Raw genomic sequence first — 20187 nt, 5'->3', positions numbered from 1 at the left:
ACGTTTAAATAAAAATATATTTATACGTATAGTTAGCATATTTATTTATTAGAAATGTTTTTCCAAATATTTTTACATTTATTAAAGGTTTATTAAATATGTTTATGTTTTGTTTAAACGTATAATAACGTCTAAATTTTCTTACGATTAAACTCTTTTCTAGAAATGAATATAAACAGATAAATGTTTATACAAATATTCCAAAAAATGAAATACAATCAGAACCCTAGTTTATGTTCGTTCGTGCGAAGAATTGTCGGTTGATTTGCACGTAATGTAACGTCTAGTGTTCGGTTCCTCTTATCTGTTGGTTACATCGTCGGTGTCGCTTCTTGGTTCGTTCGCGAGGCGAATAACTTTCTGCGGGAATTACAATTTTTAATCAGCTTCGATTGCGGGAAATACTTGGCAATGCGCCGCGTAGCGAGTAACACACGAGTAAACACATTCTGTGATTCGGCTTTTTTTTTTCTATTAGTATGACAGCGATTCTTAGCGCAACGCGCGCGATGAAATGAATGTCGCTTTCCACGTTCATTTGAGAAATGTCAAACGTTGCGTTAACGACATTCCTGCGGGCGCGACCGACGGTTGCCACAAAGTGTCGGATCAAATAAACGCAGGCCCTTTAGATAATAACAGCGAAATGCTTTGCATATAGTAGTGCCATTCATTTTTGAGTTAGCGAATGTATCGCTAAATATATATCCATATCGGTGATTATTTGAACTTAAGGAGAAACTGGACCATGTTAATAAATTTAATATATTTTCGAAATACATTCATGAATTAATATTGCGCAGAGCACTTTTAATCTTTTAAAATATAAAATTAATAATTATAATAATTTGTGAGATAAAGTAAAGATTTATCCTGTAGAAAATAATTTAATCTTAAAATTATAAGTAATAGTATTATCTTATATCAAACTAGCTTTTTTGTAATAAGAGATTGTACCACGAAAATTTTACAGTGACTGTACATAATTAATGAAAATACAGATTTTAATTTTACAAAGCAAATTCATGAATCTCGAAATGTATTAGATTTATTAACTCTTCTTAAGGTAGCTGATCCAGTTTCTCCTTAAATAGAAGTCATTTTAATGAGCATCGATATTTACAACTATAAAATGAGATTTTTTTTTTTTATTAAAACGTACAATCGATTCCCGATTAATAATGAAAGGTAAGATAATCCACATTTTTGCCGTCGATTGCGAACTTATGATAACACGTTCTTACAAGAACGACCAATCTGCCATTTATCGGAAGCATAATCTTGACTATACGGTGAACGAGAGAATATTTCTCACATGGAATACCGGAAAGATGGAGCTTATCCCTGAATACGACGACGGTAGACGAAACCAAGATATGAGTACTCATGGCGGAGGTCGGATTTAAGGTCGCGACACCTCAACCGTCGAGCGACGTAGTCTCGAGCAACTCTCATTCTCACGATATAAGAGTTGCCGACGAAGAAAGAAAGGTAGAGCTGAAGAGAAATTAATTTATTTATTATCGACGAGAGAGGTGAATACTTACTCCTTGCCTATCAGAATTGTATAGATATCGATCAAAACTTGGAACAATAATGATAGTTGCATAAAAATGTCCATAAGTTTAACAAGTATAAAAAAATTAAGAAATTTTTTTTTATTGAAATAAATTATTAATGATAAAAAATTGAAATAAAATCGGTAAGAGAATAAAAAATGATAATAGCTAATGCTGAAAAAGAGAGAGAAAAAAAAACACTAAGATAGTAAAAGCTTTTCCATCTCAGATGTGTGCAATGACAATAATCGTCATATGAATAAAAGATATATTGGTAATAAGATACATTGGTAAACGGATAGACAGAAGAGCGTGATACCCGTGATTGGCGTGATGACTCTCGGCGTTATCGCTATAGGCAATATTCCGTGACTGAGACATGCATGAGTTTTCGAAAGTGATGCATAAACGATCCGTATTGTCTCATGGAGAACTTTATTTTCAATCGGCGAGAGAAATTGACGGACGGATAGGTTTCACCATATCTTCCAAATATGAGAAATATATAGAATAGAAAGTTATATATATATCTATACATATATACATATATATATATATATATATATATATAAAGCCTTTATGTATGTGATAACGTATTAAATATCTTATTGTGTTGCTTTTAATCAAAAAGTATATGACAAATAAATATGATTTAGTACGCTTGTTAAGCGATTCCGCTGTTACATACAAACAAGGAATAAATTACACTCTGTGGCTAACAGTCGGTAATCGCTGCAACGCGCTAATGAGGGAATTTATCGTCAGTCATCGATGTGTCAAATCGAACATGTTCGAGTATCCCGTGAAACGCAGCGTTTCACATTGCGACGAGAATTCTCGCGTCCATTTATTGAGCAACGGTGCCTTGTTTGCCAGCGCGGACGATTAAATAGTGTGTACAGCTGCGAATGGCAAGTGTATAAAAATTTGATAACTCGGCATCGTCTAGATAATGGCACGAATCCGCGATCGGGAACTGTGATTCGCGTTTAAGACAAGCACGGCGTTTATATACCGCTAGTTTACATCTGGCCTCAACATACGTGTGAGGCTCGTAAATCCTCGGAGAATCTACCGGCGTCTTATTTTCGATAGTTGAATTGAAGATGAATGCGATATCAGAGGCAGTGCAAAAAAAAAAACGTGATAAATTACATAAATTAACGATGTAAATTTGAAGGCGCAAAATTATGCATAACGTTGAAAAAGATAATGATTAGTTAATCCAAAATATAATTTAGGAAATTAAAAAAAAAATTCAATGTACATTCATAGGATTTCTATTAGTATACATTCTATCAGCGATATTTTATAATTTTTAATGAATCACAAAAATCATACAAATTTAATAACCCGTTTAAAGACGCGAGAAATCTTTTGCTGCGGCCCTGAACGTGATCTTCTAGTGTCGTTGTTTGTCGATCGAGCTTCCGCGTTTGAAAGTATCTCATGAGATGGCGATCCGTTGGTGAATCCTGGTGAGTGGATCTTACACAAGTTTCGTGTACTCATTCACGATAGGGTAGACTTGCTTGAAGATTTGCCAACAAGATCACCAAAGAGAAGGCCATTAGTTGCTTCTCATTAAATCAGAATTTCAGCATCTAAAATCGTGCATCGGAGGCATGATCTACTTTCTCGGTTTTTTTTTTTTTGTTTTATTGCTACCGAGTTTAGCAAGCGTAAGACTCACTTGAGTAAAATAAATTTTCGACAAAATTGTTAACTGTGTCAGCAAGATCGTTTTTTTTTCTTTTTTTAAATTAAGCCGAAGCTTAAGTTCCAAATTTAAAAGTAATATCTGCGATTCGTTGTAATAAAATTCTAATTATATCATGTTGAACGCGACGCGATGAATAATAAAAGTCTCAAATCTCATTAAATATTTGTTTATCGTCGATAAATACAATTTAATATCTGAGAAAAACCGCGTATCTTAATTTGCACCCAACGATCGAAATTTATATCACTTTCCTCAAGTGATTCACACTCCCTGTTCGTTATTATTCCCTCTTTGTTTATAAGAGATCGAACAACGCAAACAACTCGAAGTCTCTTGCATAGTAATTTCGGAGCCGCTCACTGTTCTCGACGACCAATCGAGCGCGAGGAGAATAAATCCGGAAAGATTTTTAGCTTATCGAAGGAGAAAGTTGATAGAAGTGTTCGGAAATTTTATCTAAACAAACGGTGCGTCGCGAACGACAGTATCGCTTGGCAAAAAGTCAAGTCGTCATGGTTTCGTAGCTCGGGTTATTTTTCCCTCGAACGAGGGAAATGTGAGTCATTGACTCTCTCGTGCTCCGTTTATTTCGTCGTCGAGATTTTCCGCGAGGAAGGGACGCGTGCAGGAGAGCATCGTCCTGGAGATAACGCATCGAAAAGCTCATTACACTCGGGATCTCGTTTGTCTTTTATCGTTTGCTATCTGCGAATATTTGGAGATTTGTTGCCATCGACATACACGTCTCTCGAATAGAGAGACGCTCGATAGGCTTTCAATGCGAACGAGAATTTTATACGTTTGGCGTCGATGATAGGTGAAGGGAGGGAGGAAGGGAGAGAAGAAAACGTGACAAATCGAGAAAAACGCAGAAAAAACTTTGATATTGGCCGGATTGGCAATCGGATCGGATTCTTCGAATCACTAATAACGCTTTCACGTTGACGAAATTGCAGGAAACGGTCAAGGGTATGTAATTTCTGAAATCATCCTGCCACGTGCGCGTACGTGAAGACATAGAGGGAGAGAGAGAGAGAGAGAGACACACAAAATTGTAATTCTTCGCACGAGAGTTTACTCGTTTCACGCTCATATTGCACGTTTTTGCATATTATTTCGTAAACGCGCTCGCGTATCCCCGAAGCAAGAACAACCACAGCTTTTCCACACCTGTATACTTTCGGTAACTTCAGATAATTAGGCAGATATTGCGTATTAATTTACGCAATTGAAAGTTTAAGATGTGACGTAATTTTGTCGAGAGATTGCTTGAAAGTCTCGATATATATATATATATATATATATATATATATATATATATATAGACATGTATAAGTACCTTTCGCGAATGGTCGAGGAACTGGACTGTCGCTTGAGCTTAATCCTCGACGATACATTCTGTAAACATCGCGATGGATGTATTACTTTCGTTATTATCACGGGATATTTATCAGCAGATAAGAGATTGGAATTTGCACGCAACGAAAAAGAAAATGAAATAAAATATTATCAATTTTTGCAAGTGAATTCATTTAGCGATTTCTTGTCAAAGTCTTGTTATACACGTATCAACGTGAAAGTGACGCAAAATATCTTGGTCATAATAAATACACAAATATATACGCACTGTAGTTTTGCATTGTATAATTAAGGAAGTCGACTCGATAAAACGATTTATCTCACTTGCAAGACATTTTTACAATATAATTTTTTTATTAGAATGAATTATTTATGTTATCTTTTGAATAGAATATGTTATATATGTGTCACCTTATTTCTACTAGAAAAGTTAGAAAGTTACAAGAAAAGCCTTCGCAAAAAGTTACAACGAGGAGAGTCTCAATATCACTTCTTTTGTAAGAATTATTAAGTTTTCCGCACAGCTAGAATCTGCGAGATTTCGGCAAGATATCTTGCTGAGAAATGTAAATATCTGTGAGATATCGCACGGGATATATCTGGAGAATATAGTATATCCTTTTAAGATATTAATATAATTAATTGCATATATGCTTTTGCTATATAGCGTTCAAGATATAATCGTAGAATGTCCTTTGTATCAACATCTCTGAGATATTTGAACAAGAGTGCATGCTTCGCATACTAAAGTTGTAATATATGTTAACACTTGTAATATACAATAAAATATGCATATATGCATACCAATAATATTTTAAGTAAATTATTGTGTTAGATACGTAAAGATGATTTATTTAGCACGTTACGTTACATCAGGTTTCGATCGCTCTTTCTGCGCCTGAATATCTCGATAGAAGACAATAGAACAATTAATTTGTATCGCGCATACATCTCTGATATCGAGGCGTTTACATAATTCAAATTGAGTGAGTGAAGATCCTCTCATTCCTTATAGGAGTAATCGATCGTACTTATTGTTAGCTACATGGCACGTGGGCATAATCGCATCGAATCGAAGCGCGATCATTAGATTTCACATGATGTCCTATTTCAGAGCGTCGATGTTCGGGAGAAAGCTGCGCTCTCCTATTTTTTCTGATATTTTTTTCATATTCCCTTTTCATATAACATTCTCCCGATAGCTGTTCCCGATGCGACAGAGACAGATCGGACAGACAAGGACCGGTAATCGGACATTGTGCAACAACATTGCGGCGAAAACGCGTGTGCTTTTTACGGGCGTCGAAGGAGCACTCGTGGTATATGTCACAAACGAGGGAGCGCCCATCTCTCGTAAATGCCTGTCATTTTCGATCGAGCACGCGATCGCGTCAGATAAGCTGCTTATTCGTTGTTTATCCCGAGAATGCAAATATATCTGTAATAGCTGAAAACAATTTTTTAAATTATTTTTTTTTATATATTAATTTAAATTAATATTTCTAATTTATTTTTAAAATTTTTTGTTTTATCATATTTAATTTATTTTCCTTTAATTCCTTTATTTATTCATGATTTAATAATAATTTGATTTATTATAGAAATTAATAATTTATTTACTTGTTTTTTATCAATAAAATTAATTAATAAATTAATATTAGATTATAAATAAATTCATGAGAGAGAGAGAGAGAGAGATTATAACATATATTATTAATATAAAAAATACACAAGCTGTTATCTTAAAAATGCCTTTATTCCACTCTGAGACTGCTGACGATTTTATTCGAATTGAAAACTTTGTTGCATCTAATTATCTGAAAGATTAGATATGGTTGATACGTGAAAGACATTGAATATCGTAATGTAACGAGTATTCCTTATTTTTGCGCGCATGCATGGAACGTGCGAATGCAGTGTGGCTATCGGTGAAACCGCGGCGAGATAAGGTAGCTGCTATCGCAAGAGCGACGATGTAACCGGAGGTAGCCAAGCCCTACCGTCCACGCGAGAACATCGCTGGCTTCCTTTCCGCATGGCCACACAACGCACGCTCGTTGTCGACACTACCACTCGTCAACCGTCAACGGGCTCTTGGGAGACTTCGCAATTAAACGTATCTCAAGACTCGCGCATCCGGAGCTCGCTGATTGCGAATTAACAATTCATTTCTTCCCATTTGAAATTTACGGCTCTTACAAAAACTTTACTGTCTCATAAAGTGTCATTAATATTCCTAAACACCATGTTCCCGCGTTTTATCGTCTCGTTTGTCATTGCGGTCTGCTTCGGTAGCGATTGTGTGTGAATTTCTCCCTCTTTCGCGTATATAATATAATTGCAATAGCTACTGAGTGGAAAATGATGATATACTCAAATCAAATATCATAACTTACAGGAATAATAAAAGGAAAATTTAATAAAACACTTGCTTTTCGTACCCGAAAAAATAAGAATAATAATAGTTGTTAAACAGTTATAAAATAAATGGAAAGTGATAAAAATGATATCTTGATACTTTAATGATACTTTGCGTCGCAATTCCGTGGTTAAGACGTGGTTTCAATTTTCCGATAATTTTTTCCAGCTGGTACCGCATAAACGAGTTTACGCGCGCACGTGCTGATCCGGTCGCCGATAATAGCAATCGATACAGGAATAGATGCACCGTGAAAGTAAAATCTATGAGGCAAATTGACGAGGTATGTAATGTTATTGCTGGCACGAGTACGGCAGGCGGATCTCTTCTTTTTTTTTTTTCTGCGGTGAATCAACCTTTAAACAGACGCGACGCGATTTCGCAAAATGTGAAAACGTAACTTTCCGCGCGTCCCGCGTTCTTCCCCCCTTCTGTCTTTGAACACGCCACATCGTTGACAGGTCTTTTTATTAAACGACTCTGAGACAATCAATATTTATTGTCAACACTCGGATATATCTACAATGCCTTTCGATTTCATTGGCTGGCAAATAGAACTCGACTCTTTCTGCCGAGAAAAATTTGATTACATCTTATGAGTAATATTTCGTAACTTTACGCATTCAAATATTTCTATTTCCAGATTAAAAATTAAGATTATGTTTAGGAATATATTTTAAATTATAATAATTATAAAATACAGTTATAGGAATTAGGATAAGCATTAAACAAAGAAGAATAATTGCAGAGTGTGCACATGTAAAATCTTATTTTCATTTATTGAACCGTAATTTAGATTATGCATATCCTCTTGTAAACAAAAAGATGATTGACGTTTCAAATAATGTCGTTAAAAACGATTTTCCTGAAAGTTTCCGTAGCGCACGCGACGTAGAATAGTATCACTCTTTTATTTGCCATGCGTAAGTTCATCGACCGACCGCACGGAAAATGTTTTTGCGCTTGCGCTTGCTATTATTGTAACGGTGTAGAAAATTAGTCACGATGCCATGGCCTGCAGAAGAATACGCTGTCGAGCACGCGCTTGGTGCAGCACTACTTGCTGTAGTGCGACACGCAACCTTAGTATTCAAATTATAATCGATTGTTGTGATGCTACCATTTATTCTTGTTTAGCTTCAAGTCGTTAATGTCGATCGATGAAACATTTTTGACGAATTGATTTTTATTATAAAAATTTGCCTATTCTAATGAACATTTCAGGAAAATAATCTTTTTTAAAAGTGAAAGATGCTTCAAGCCAAGTGTTGTAAAAATATGATATATTATATAATAATTATTATATACATTATTTTCAATATCTGAAAAAGGCTAATGTTTATGTATGTTAAACATCGTGAAATTAATAACGCGATTAACTCGTTGAAACTTTTTTCACGAGTGACTTCGAATAACGTATAAAGATATTTATTATTAAAAAATATTATTCAAATTGATCATGGTTTTCATTGAGAAATGTATGAAAGAAATTAATGAATTTTGTTGAATTTCACGATTTAATATTTTCACGACGTATTAATCTTGGAAGATAAAAATTATATATTCTAGAATTGCTTTAATCAGGAAATGGGGTAATCGGTTTTCCAACACTTCAGTTTCCTCCAATTGACGTTCCTGCCAATTGAGCCATCGCGAATTTGCTTTAAACAGGGGATAATTGCAGGACAGATTACGTTGTATGTATACCAATGTTGCGTGACTAGATCTTCAAAGATGGAATAACGCACGCGTCGCGTCACACGCGTCTTTACCGTAAAGCCAGCTCGTTCCTATTTATACAAAGATGATTAGGATGAGGGCACATTGATGACATGCAAGGATTGCGGAACATATCGCAGACACTTCCTAGAATTGCGCACGTTAGTGATCGCCGTTTATCGCGATTATATCCATCATCCATTCATCTGATCCGTAATTGTAACTCTTTGTTACGCGCTCGCGAGACATTCCTCTCTCGCCGATAAATCCCACGTTTCACGAAACACGTTAATCGTGTGTACCACACAAACAGGAACTATACCTTCTTGGTCAAAATGTTTAATTAGATACTTTATACGAATATATATCAAACGTGTTGAGTGACTATCCGATGAGATATTTCACACAGTTCAAAAAAGTCTTTGGGAGTTGTATTTTATACTTTGTATATCACTTTCTAAGTCTTTTAACAGGTTTCGAGTAAAAAAATTTTTTTTATTTGACAAGTAGCATTTGTCATAAATTTATCATAAAATATAGGAAATATTAACCGACATTTGAAACATTAAATTACGATGAGCCTTAACTACATATTCGTTGGCTGACCTATAGAAAGTTTCAAGGATTTGGCATAAAAAAGCGTTTCTACAGACTCGAAAAATTCTCGATTCGACAGGCTATTAGCATGTTTGACAGAGTCGTTTGACAACGAATTACGATGCTGCTCTTACCGCAAGGTTCCTCTTCCTCTATAAACATGCGCTAATTAACGTGAAAGTTGTCTCTGTTGACATCACACTCTCATTCTCGAAACTTGAAACAAACAATATAAATAAATAATATTGAAAAGTATATTAAATATTCAAGTCTTAATCGCGCGATAAAGCGGGAGGGAAGCACTACCGAAGAAAACAGAAGGTCGTCGAAGACACGAAATACGGCACATGTTTTGACATTCCTAAATCACAATATGTTCCATCATGGGCGCAAAGCGAGCTTGTACGAGTTGAGGTCCAACCGGTCCGACCGAGGGTCCTAGAGGTTCAAAGGTTATCTTATGTCATGGGAATGTTCGACCAGGCGCGTACTGCTATTGAATTGCACGATATGCGCTTGTGTGCGCGAAACTTTATATACGATATTGTTTAGGCGCGATTTCGTGTTCTGTCAAATTTTTCATTTAACATCCTTCAAGTTACATATATATATATATATATATTTATTTATTTTTTTTTTAATTTATAGCAATGAACGACATGTTTTTGAACTCATCGAAAGAGCACGAGAAGCTTGGATTAGCCAATTCTTTTGGCTATCAATTCCTGTGTTCGAAGTAATAATACGCTAATAATTAATTAATCCCCGATCAGTTATTTAGGTAATCGCGCGTATGTCATATTTTGCAGCTTAATTATGGAACATCATACATGAATATTATACACGCTCTATTTGTAACGGTATATATCTTGCAATTTCTAATTAAAGATAAAACGAGCGTCATGTTATTTTGCATGAATACACCGTAAATTTTTGCGTATACGCGGAAAATTAATCTCCAGTACATTTTTATTTACACAACGCGCGCTACTTTCACTATTGCCTAGTGCAATTTGCAGTCGTCGGTTTATAAACAGTATTATATGCAATAAACATTATTATGTATACTATATAGTATTATATATATATACTATATTTTGTGAAAAACGAGAATAATTTACCACAGTGTGAGATTTCTCGATTGCATAATACAGACAATTTGCATACATCTCAGAAATAAAATAAAGTCACTGCTCTAGTAACATAATTAATATAATCAAACGCAATTATGCAAGACCAAGAAAATTAGATAATATATACATATATTAACTTCATCTTCAATCGTGTGCCATAACGCAATATCTCATGAGCGTTAAGTCACATATTATTTTTAACGTCGCTCACATAATCACCCCATTATTTAGTAGTCAGATATGAATGTAATAATTAATTTTTTTTTTTTTCAACGGAGAATCTTCTACTTCTGTTTCAGGATTCATCAACTGCAATGCCGCTAACACTTTGCAGTCGCTCGCGCAGCTACATGGTGAGTGAAAACTAGTGGTTAATTCCTCTTCTTCCCTTTCTCCATCTCCTTCGTACGGATATGTATATATATCGCCGCGTTATGTTTATATTGTCAGAAGATGATCGTCGAGGGGGGGAGGGGGGGAGGAGAATCACCGCGCGGCGCGGATTCAATTAAAATTTGTAGTTACGTAATGTGTGTGTCTATACACAAGAGAAGTATGCGCGACTTCCTGGCGCGACGACGGCAATCGGGGAAACGGGTGGCCTTCCTCCGCGACGTTCACTTCCTCTTTCTTCATCGTAATCACCATATCGGGAAGGGAAGTTCTCTGCAACCTGTATTTTATCCTCCCAGAATACTTGGCAACGGCGAAAATCCTAGTTTTGACTTAACGCGAACGTCGCTAGAAATTTCACGATCCACGCGAATGAAGGCCTCCGACGCGTTTTTCTGCTCTCGCGAATCGAACAGCAAATTCAACATCAGCCTGTATATTCGAAGAGCGGGTTTTGACTGTAGACGATAGAACATAATCCATAGGTATATCTCGGCAGTCTGTAAATCTTTATATAAAACACTAATTCGATTACTTTTCGCGATCGATATATACGATCGTTGCGTGAAAATATTGTTATTCGAAAAAGTACATCTGACGCGATTGCTTCGGTTTTTATACCGTGATATCCCGCTGACGTGTTTCGCCAAAGAAAACGCGCGCGCAAAGATTTTCTTAAACAGATTGTATTACCTCGTAGAGAGGAGCGGGAGGTGAGGGGAGGAGAAATGGCTGATAAATATACATCGGGCAGTTTAATTAAATCTCGTAATGTGTGTCGGCGCGTCCGCGCTCGTGTCGTTGATCTTGAGCCCCGCGTTCACCCAAGACTCTTGGATCGTAAAGATGTCCCAGTGTAATTTCTCCTCGTGGTGTTGGTTATTAACACCACAAAGGCTTAGGCCGGGAAAGCGGCCGCGTGCAAGAAGGACAGATTTATTTTTGTGACGTCGCGAATCCAAAAGTAGCTGTCACGCTTCTTCTCGTACTTATGGACGAGTCAGAGGCGTTTCGAATTTCATTCTCCATTCTAAAGGAATGTGCCCGGACTGTCGGATCGGAGTATAAAATTCCGCAGGCATGTACGTGCAGTCGTATAACGTATGCGACACTTATCTTTTTATTGACCGAGTTTTGGGAAACTTTTTATGTCTCTATATAGCCTCTTAAAAAGTTTGGTGATATCAATTTTAAATTATTAAAAAGTCAAAAAATAGTAAACATGTATAAGGGAGTTTACAAAGTAAAAATTTTTCAATCTGTCTACCTTGTAATAATCGTAAAAGTTTATAAAAAGAGTCACTCGGAGGAAGATATTTGAAGGTATTTTAATTCTATATTTTGATTTATAGATATTAGATTTTTATACATTTTAAAGATCTTTTATTATCGTAATATATTATAGTGCATATGATTGCTTAGAAAACTCTACATACGTAAATATTTGTTGATATTTTATTACAGACTATCGAAACTTACTCAGTATATCGCAAAGACATTTATGTATTATTTTATAGCTCATTACCGATGCATCGGAGCGCATTAACATATATCCGGGAAATCTTGTCTTTTAGGGTCAAAATTAATTGAGTTTGTGTCGCGGTCGTAATTTTACGTCGTCATAAGCAGAATGAAAAAGAAGCACGCGTCCAGTATTATTTCGGTCAGAAATTTTTCATTCGACAGACGACACAAACGCAGTGGGTTAATTAATAATTCTCCAATGCACTTTGCCGTTGATAAACCCGCATTTCCACACACACGTTACGTGCTGCGTATAATTTGTTCAGCAATCTGCTGAATCGCTGAATGAAATTTTCATTATATTTTATACCGATTGTGCTAATGCAGAGAATGGATATAAATATTTTATTATCACGTTAAATTAAATCGTGAATTATTATGTGAATGTGATAATTAATCATCTCCTGCCGGAACATATGGATAACTTTAAAATTCTTCGAGAGGAAAAGTACACCATAAATAAATTTTTTTCCTCTCATTTATCACATAGTTATAGTTGTACATCTCATGAACAAGACTGTTGACTGTCATAACTATACATATTCTTATCTTAATTCCTCGCCAATGTTACATAGATAAATACACGTGCACGTGTCTACGATACGCGTGTATAAATATTCCATAAGCCACGACGCGTAACATGTTTATTATACGTGCAAGAGAGAGAGAGAGAGAGAGAGAGAGAGAGAGAGAGAGAGAGAGAGAGAGAGAGAGAGGGAGTAGTCACGTACCGCGCGCATACATAATACAGTTACGAGCGCGTTGCACGTTAAGTCGGCTCGCTACCTGTATAACCAACTACATTACCATATATATTGATCCAACCTAGAAAACGCGCTCGTAGAATCGCCCTCCGTCAGACGTTGCTCGTCTCGGCGCTTTTTGACAATGTCGTCCCCGGTTACGCTTCTCGGCTTTTTTTCACGGTCTGCGAATCGCTTCGCTTTCCTGTGTGTCGCGTTTTTTCACTCGACATTGAATAATACACCCGCTTAACGTCAATCTCATTTGTCACAGAATTTCTATAATAAAAGTACCGTACCGGCACATGATACAATCAAAGACGCAGCTTTCGTTTCCTAGACTCATATTATTTTCGCTGCAAGCAAAATAAACTTGGACGAACGTTGACGTTTATCGCGCACGAAATAACAAAGTTGCAAAAATCTACCTTTTTTTTTTTTCTATACGCTTGATGAAAATATTTCTTTCCATGTATGCTGCATAATAACAAAAGGGAAAAAAGGACCTGTTTTTTTGAATTCGTAAACTTTTTTCGCATATAATCTATGATTTACATTTTATGAGCCAGTCCCGTTATCATACATTAATTCTATTCTATCGCGCGATATACATGCTTTTTCTGCCAGCTAATGGACAGGCGCGTGTTATATTATATGAATAGTAAAAACATCAATGTCAAGTGTTAAAAGTGAAATGTTAAAATTAACTACGAACGGAATCTTCCTTCCCGTAGGCGCGCATTCGACTGAAAGAATTTCGCTGATGACATCGCGTTTTGCAGGTGCAGCGCAAATTCCTGCCGCCGCAGATAGTTGCGTAATTTGCGATCTACGTCCGGTTTTAAACCGGAGAGCTTTACGTTGCGCTAAAAAATACATTATATTTGTTAATTATTTTTTGCTTTTTCATCAAAGAGGTGCGCAAAGAGATGAGTGCGAGAATGAAAAATGCATATAGTTATTAAAAATTACTGCTACTAACATTTATTGTACGAGGGGAACGTTGAAACGGAGAATTTATGCTTACACGCAAATATGATTGGCATACGAGGAAACTCAATTAGTATCACGATACCGGCAATGATTTCCGATGCAATTTGTAATCGTAATACAAGCTGTTATAAGCTCTACGAGATACGGAAACTTTCAATCTACTGCGAGACGTCGCGACTTCTCGTTTATGTTAATCGTCCTTTATGCTCGCTGAGACATGAATTTCAGTTCAAGCGGATCCGAATATTAATGCGCGCCCATAAATAAACATTACGTTATTTCAACATTTCGCGTACATGTTCGTAAAAATTCATGCAATCGAAATTTGACATTCTCAAATTTGTCTTTCTTTAAAAATAATATTTGGATATTTTTTACAAAATTCATAATTGCCGAATAATACAACCATAATTTTTTAAAAATCTTTTTTTATTTAGAAAGAAGATCGTCATCATTTGGTGCGCAATTTTTCAATTATTCCATAAATTAAATATTCGTGATTTTTAAATTAAGATTATTTGAGTTTTAATATATTCTTGGTACCAGGTGGAGTTTTATATATATATAGTATATATCGGATTGAAAATTCAAGTCATCCCGTGAATCTATCGCCGTAACGTTTTTTTTTTTTTTTTCGTTCTATCGAATCATACGGACGTTATCGTTCCTTTTCGCGTGTTCCTTGGAGAGCACCCGCCGAGAATTTTCTATCGACGTTTCCCGACGGTGCTATACTTCTTCTCGAGGAACGAACGTGGCCTGAAATTACGTGAGCATGCACGGGGAACCGTATGCGTGACAGACATGCCCGAGGTCCTCCGGTGATGGGACGACGATTGTGTGTGCATACACACGGGGCTCTTACAGCATGAAAGACACGGTCGCGAAGGAGGGAGAAGGGAGGATACATTTCATAATTAATACACCGTTTTCGGTCGGTCTCTCTTGTAGTTTCTATCTCTGTCGGAATACAACGTGTAAACGTCTTGTATATATTTTCGCGTCATTTATATTTGTAGGCCTTGATTAATTCACGAGTTGATATACGAGATGAATGTCTCTTATCTTATTAACAACAGGTATTTTTATTTCATAGCCGTATCGATTTTTCACAGTTGCATACGTGCGACATTGCGCCAGGCTCTCTCTCTCTCTCTCTTCTCTTCTTTTTCTCTCCCTTTTTTTCTTCTTTTCTCGCGTTTGACTTTCGTTTACCTCACGTGCTTAACTTTGCGCCTATGCGCTTTCGAAGAATCGACGCGAGTTTCAAAAGAATGGTCGTTAGACTCTCTACAATAGCAACCGCGGGTAATTAACTTCCTGGCCGGATTCAATGTTGCTTCGACTGAACGTAGAGCGGGGATGTAATATTGTGTAAGAATGTGCTTTTGCGCCTTGAATGGAACACGAGCGAAACCTCTTTTTAAGGCTTTTGTAAAATTTGAAATTATGGCTTAATCCTAAATTGTACAATAATCAGCAAACTATAATTGTGACGACAATTTCATAATCTCGGAACATGTGAATCATAAAAAGGAAGAAGGAATTGTAGCTAACGCTATTTTAAATTTCTTTTTTTTTTTTGCGAAAATCGCAACTATAGAGAGATTATAAATTTAATCATTATACTTTATTACGTTATTAAAGCTATATTCTTGCAGAAACACGGATTATCTCTATCATTATCACAAATTAAATTAAAGCTTAAATTCTTACAGATAGGTATTATCTCTATTATTATCACAAATTCTCATCATATGTCTGTTGAAATTATATATCTTTTTACAGCAGACTTTCACGATTATATTCCACAATAGACTTCAATTAAAGTTTACAACAGTTTAACATGAAAGTTACATTCAGTCAAACTTCTCGGGAGAGACTTGATATTTTTTCTTGACAAGTCAAAGACACGTCAATTTGACTAGACTTGCAAAATTTTCGTAAAAATTACAGCTATTGTGAAAAGTGTCTCTTCTTGAAAGAAACTTTTTACGCGATTCGCGCAGCAGAATGGCTTCCGAGAGGATCGAGCTCTTCGCAGCGAGTTGTTTTCGCAACGACTGCATAACTACCGTTGGAATGTTACGCGTTCGTCCAATCGCTGTGCAGATAATCAGTGCGAACGAGGTAGCGCATGCTCGCTAACAATTCAAGCCTTTGACCTTTAACACGAGTCGTAAACTCGTAAATCACGTTATGCGACTGTGTAAAATCATGTCTACGCGTCCGCAAAATTATCAAAGAACGAGAGGATGGAGTATTTGTTCCTCCGCTTGATTATGTTGCCCGATAATAATGTTCGCGATGGTGAAAACATTTTATCCGTTATGACACAAAGTTCTTTTTATAATCTTATATCAAGCGTATATCAAAGTCGTAGCTCGGTTATTATCACAGCGCGCGTGCTTGTTATTCCGAGAGGAAGTGGACGGCAGAGAAATCAATGTAATATTTGTATTGTCTTTCGCGATTATCGGCTTTCCAATTTCCATAACATTTTACACGGGCCATTCATTGACTCGTCATTTGCTTCCAATAACTCTCGTTATAACATATGCGCGTGTAATCGATGATGATTCATGAAATACTTTTCAGTCGGGGTAAACTCGGGTAAGACGGCCATAATTTTTAAAATGCAAAAGACATATTTTTATTTTTGTGATTTTTTTAATAGCGTTTGACATATTATCTTCCCTGAAGCTTAAATTACGTAATATTATCAGAATTAAAAGAAAAATATTTAATAGAAATTTTATATTGTCAAAATAGTACAACATAAGCATTGGCCATCTTACCCAACTTTTAAGGAAAAAATGATCATAGTGACGGAAAGATGGCCATAATATTTTTAAAAAACTAGTGAAAACGAAAATAAAAATTATACGTCATATAACAATTTACATATCTTTATAATATGTCTAACGTCGATTACGATAGCTTAACTATAATTTATTCGACGTTATAACAGTTTTTAGTGGACAAAAGAAAAACTTTGCAGGTATAGTCAAAAGTAAAAATATGATATAAGATTCGCAATATCGTTATTTCGATCAATGTATGCTCATAAACTACTGTAAATATCGATTATCTTTGATAATGATTAAAAAAGCGCATTATGTAACGATTATTGAAAAAATTACAGCCTATGGCCATCGTATCCTAGTTTACCCTACTCTAAACGTCAATTTTACGTTATCCCTTGTAATTTTTGTTTCGTACAGTTTTTTAAAATATTTTAGAAACATTATCTTCAAAGGATATGTATATGTATACATATATATATATATATATATATATATATGTATAACAGTATCAGAGATCAGTGGATTTTCACGTGCAACTTTCGCAAAGTAGAAAACGTTTCAGGTCACCGCCTCGCCCGTTTCCGACCCGAAAATCGAGGGGATGCCGTCGTAATCGCCTATTGCCCCTCTTATCTTGTATCCGGCTGGGCCACGGCCTTTTTGTGTCGCGAGGGAAAGTCGATAGATATGCATAGAGCCACGAGCACGGGTTAGCTTAGCGAGTCCTGGGTCGTGGACATTGCATATTCAGCGGATGCAGATTCCGGCGCACGGTCGGTACCGCAGCCGGTGAAACAATACATTAATTAGCCGGTCTTTCGCAAAGCGAAGGGCTCTCTCGCGGTCGGGAGAGAGAGCCTCTGGGAGTACTACTGAGAATACGGTTTTAGGCGGACACCCCGTATAACTTCCTCCTTCGTAGCTGGGGCGTCCTCTGGTGCTACCATAAATCCGGGCGACGTTCAATATTTATGGGTGCTGCGGTGGTGGCTCCGGCGCGCTTACTTTAATCTCTACTAGCCAAGCGAAATGCCCAACCCCACGACAGATGACTGCATCTGGATACTCAGATAGATATATGCAGGTCTCTAGATATGAATCCACGTGGCAGCTAACTTTAAAGTTCCTCCTCTTTTACATCGCATGTATGCGAGTACTATAAAGTCTCGGAAAAATATTCCAATATATACATTGATTTAAATAATTTTAGACAAGCATCTGTCACCACACACGTGCTTTATACGAAATATTTTTTTGAAAAACTTATATTTTCCTTTGATATTTAAATTTCATAGTGCATAAGGGAAAGCGATAATAGGAAAAATGCTAGGAATTAAAATAACGAGGTAATTTATGAATAAATTAGGTATTACGTTTTAATTAAGTTGACAATAACGAATTAATTATATCGATAATAACGATAGTAATAAATTTAATTATTACCGATGCTTTGTGAGGATGGTCTACGCAATATGACGCAACGCTCTCGCAAGTCGTACTCGTCGTTTCGAAAAGATCACATGTTGTTTGTGCTCGGTTGTGCTCGCCGTATCACGTCGCAACGAGTTTATTGCAAGAGTGCGCAGAAAGATACCTTACAGCTGCGGTGAGATTTGAGAAGCAGTCGCACACGTTATGTTGCGCGCCCGTTCCAGTTACTCGCTGGAAAATCTCGCGTCAATTGAGATACGCGATTGACTGGCTGTACCTTAATATCGGTCCCTCTTGCGCGCTAAATGTCACGGCATTTATAATCGCATTCGCGATGTTCGATGTCACGATGCAAAATCGCGAACACATATACGCGCATAGGTATTATGTCGGAGATTCGCGCACTCGATTTCTACTCTCCATAAATGTGAGCTACGCCGTTCTAATATAGGAGATCGGCGAGCTATCGCAAGCAACACTTCATTATTCCGACTAGAGTGTAATAAGAAGTCTGGCCACGATGGTAAATTGCAGTGCAGCTCATCGACTTGATTAGACTAGAGAAGTAAGAAAACGCGAGACTTCGTTACTTCGTTAACAGCTAACTCAGAGATACTCTTCCAGTCAGATGATGATTAACATGGCGGGATGTTCAATTAAATCGTCAGTTTTATCTCGCTTGGCGTCCATCGTTGTGTCATAGATATCATTTATTGCGCATTTATCCTATAATTAGCGCTCTTGATTATTTACACTTATTACGATCTAGACGCTAGTACATCTATATTTACTTAAAACCTGTGGATTATTATTATCATGACATTACTTGGTCAGTAAAGTCATGATAATAATACGTTTCTTACGGTGGCCCCATAAAGCGATGAAATAAGTTTTCACAAGTCACAGATGCCTGACATGATATAAACGTATGAAACGGACAATAAGGGGAATTGACTTGCAAGCGAATTTCACGCTTATTAGTGTCACCAGATCGATCGGAAGATTTTACGACTTCGATTAAATCGAGCGTCGATGAGCGTCATTGTGCAACCCGGCTAAGTCAAGGTACAAAGTTTCCCTTGTCCCACATTCCTCGCATCCTTGACGAAGTTTCTCGCGACCGGTGTCACTTCCTTACACAATACATATTTATCTGTTTATTATCTGAATTCAGCGGTGAACATTAGGCCATAAAAGTGTTGTCGCCACAAATGATTCATTCTCGCGCCGTTTCATTACGGAGCATGTGTTCGCTCTAATGACCTGAATTTTTTATTAATTACACTTTTCCTCGTATATGTTGGCAGTTTAATAGAGGAGATTGGAATTGTGTTCGAATTCACAGATGATTTCACACATCAAAGTCGACGATAAATATTTTATTTATTTCCATTATCTGTATAAATCACGTGCACATACTAAGTACTCGTGAAATATATTTTCATTTGTCACTTAATACATAACATTAAAATATATATATATATATATATATTGAGGACGAGACATTTATCGCGTCGTCTGAATCAATCTAGGCACATCGGCACTATTCGACTTAAATTGCAATTACGTATCAAAACGGAACTCGCCGGTGCGAAGGCTATTATTGGCAGTCTTAGAAATCGAGTCCCAAAAATATAGTAGTGCATCGCGTGCCGCCATTGGCATTATGATTAAATAGGTGAATGTAATGGATCGATATAACGTCTAGATCAACTGCGCTCCGAGTTTAACTGTGATAAACAAAACGTGAATGCCGTACGTCACGTGCGTACATGACTTGAGGAAAA

The 20187-nt window shown here is 36.5% G+C and overlaps 1 protein-coding gene across 1 annotated transcript in view; it reads left to right on the top strand.

Annotated features, from left to right (window-relative positions):
• The window catches only part of Orb2 (cytoplasmic polyadenylation element-binding protein orb2), a 123690-nt gene that overhangs the window by 70365 nt on the left and 33138 nt on the right, over positions 1-20187 (top strand). Inside the window, exon 3 of the mRNA XM_072903260.1 lies at positions 10809-10862. Within this exon, the coding sequence (XP_072759361.1) occupies positions 10809-10862 (54 nt within the window). The remainder of the gene's footprint in view (positions 1-10808; positions 10863-20187) is intronic.

Source organism: Anoplolepis gracilipes, chromosome 12, assembly GCF_047496725.1.
Source record: "Anoplolepis gracilipes chromosome 12, ASM4749672v1, whole genome shotgun sequence".
NCBI classification, from domain to species: domain Eukaryota; kingdom Metazoa; phylum Arthropoda; class Insecta; order Hymenoptera; family Formicidae; genus Anoplolepis; species Anoplolepis gracilipes.
This window is presented reverse-complemented; position numbering and strand designations above follow the sequence as displayed.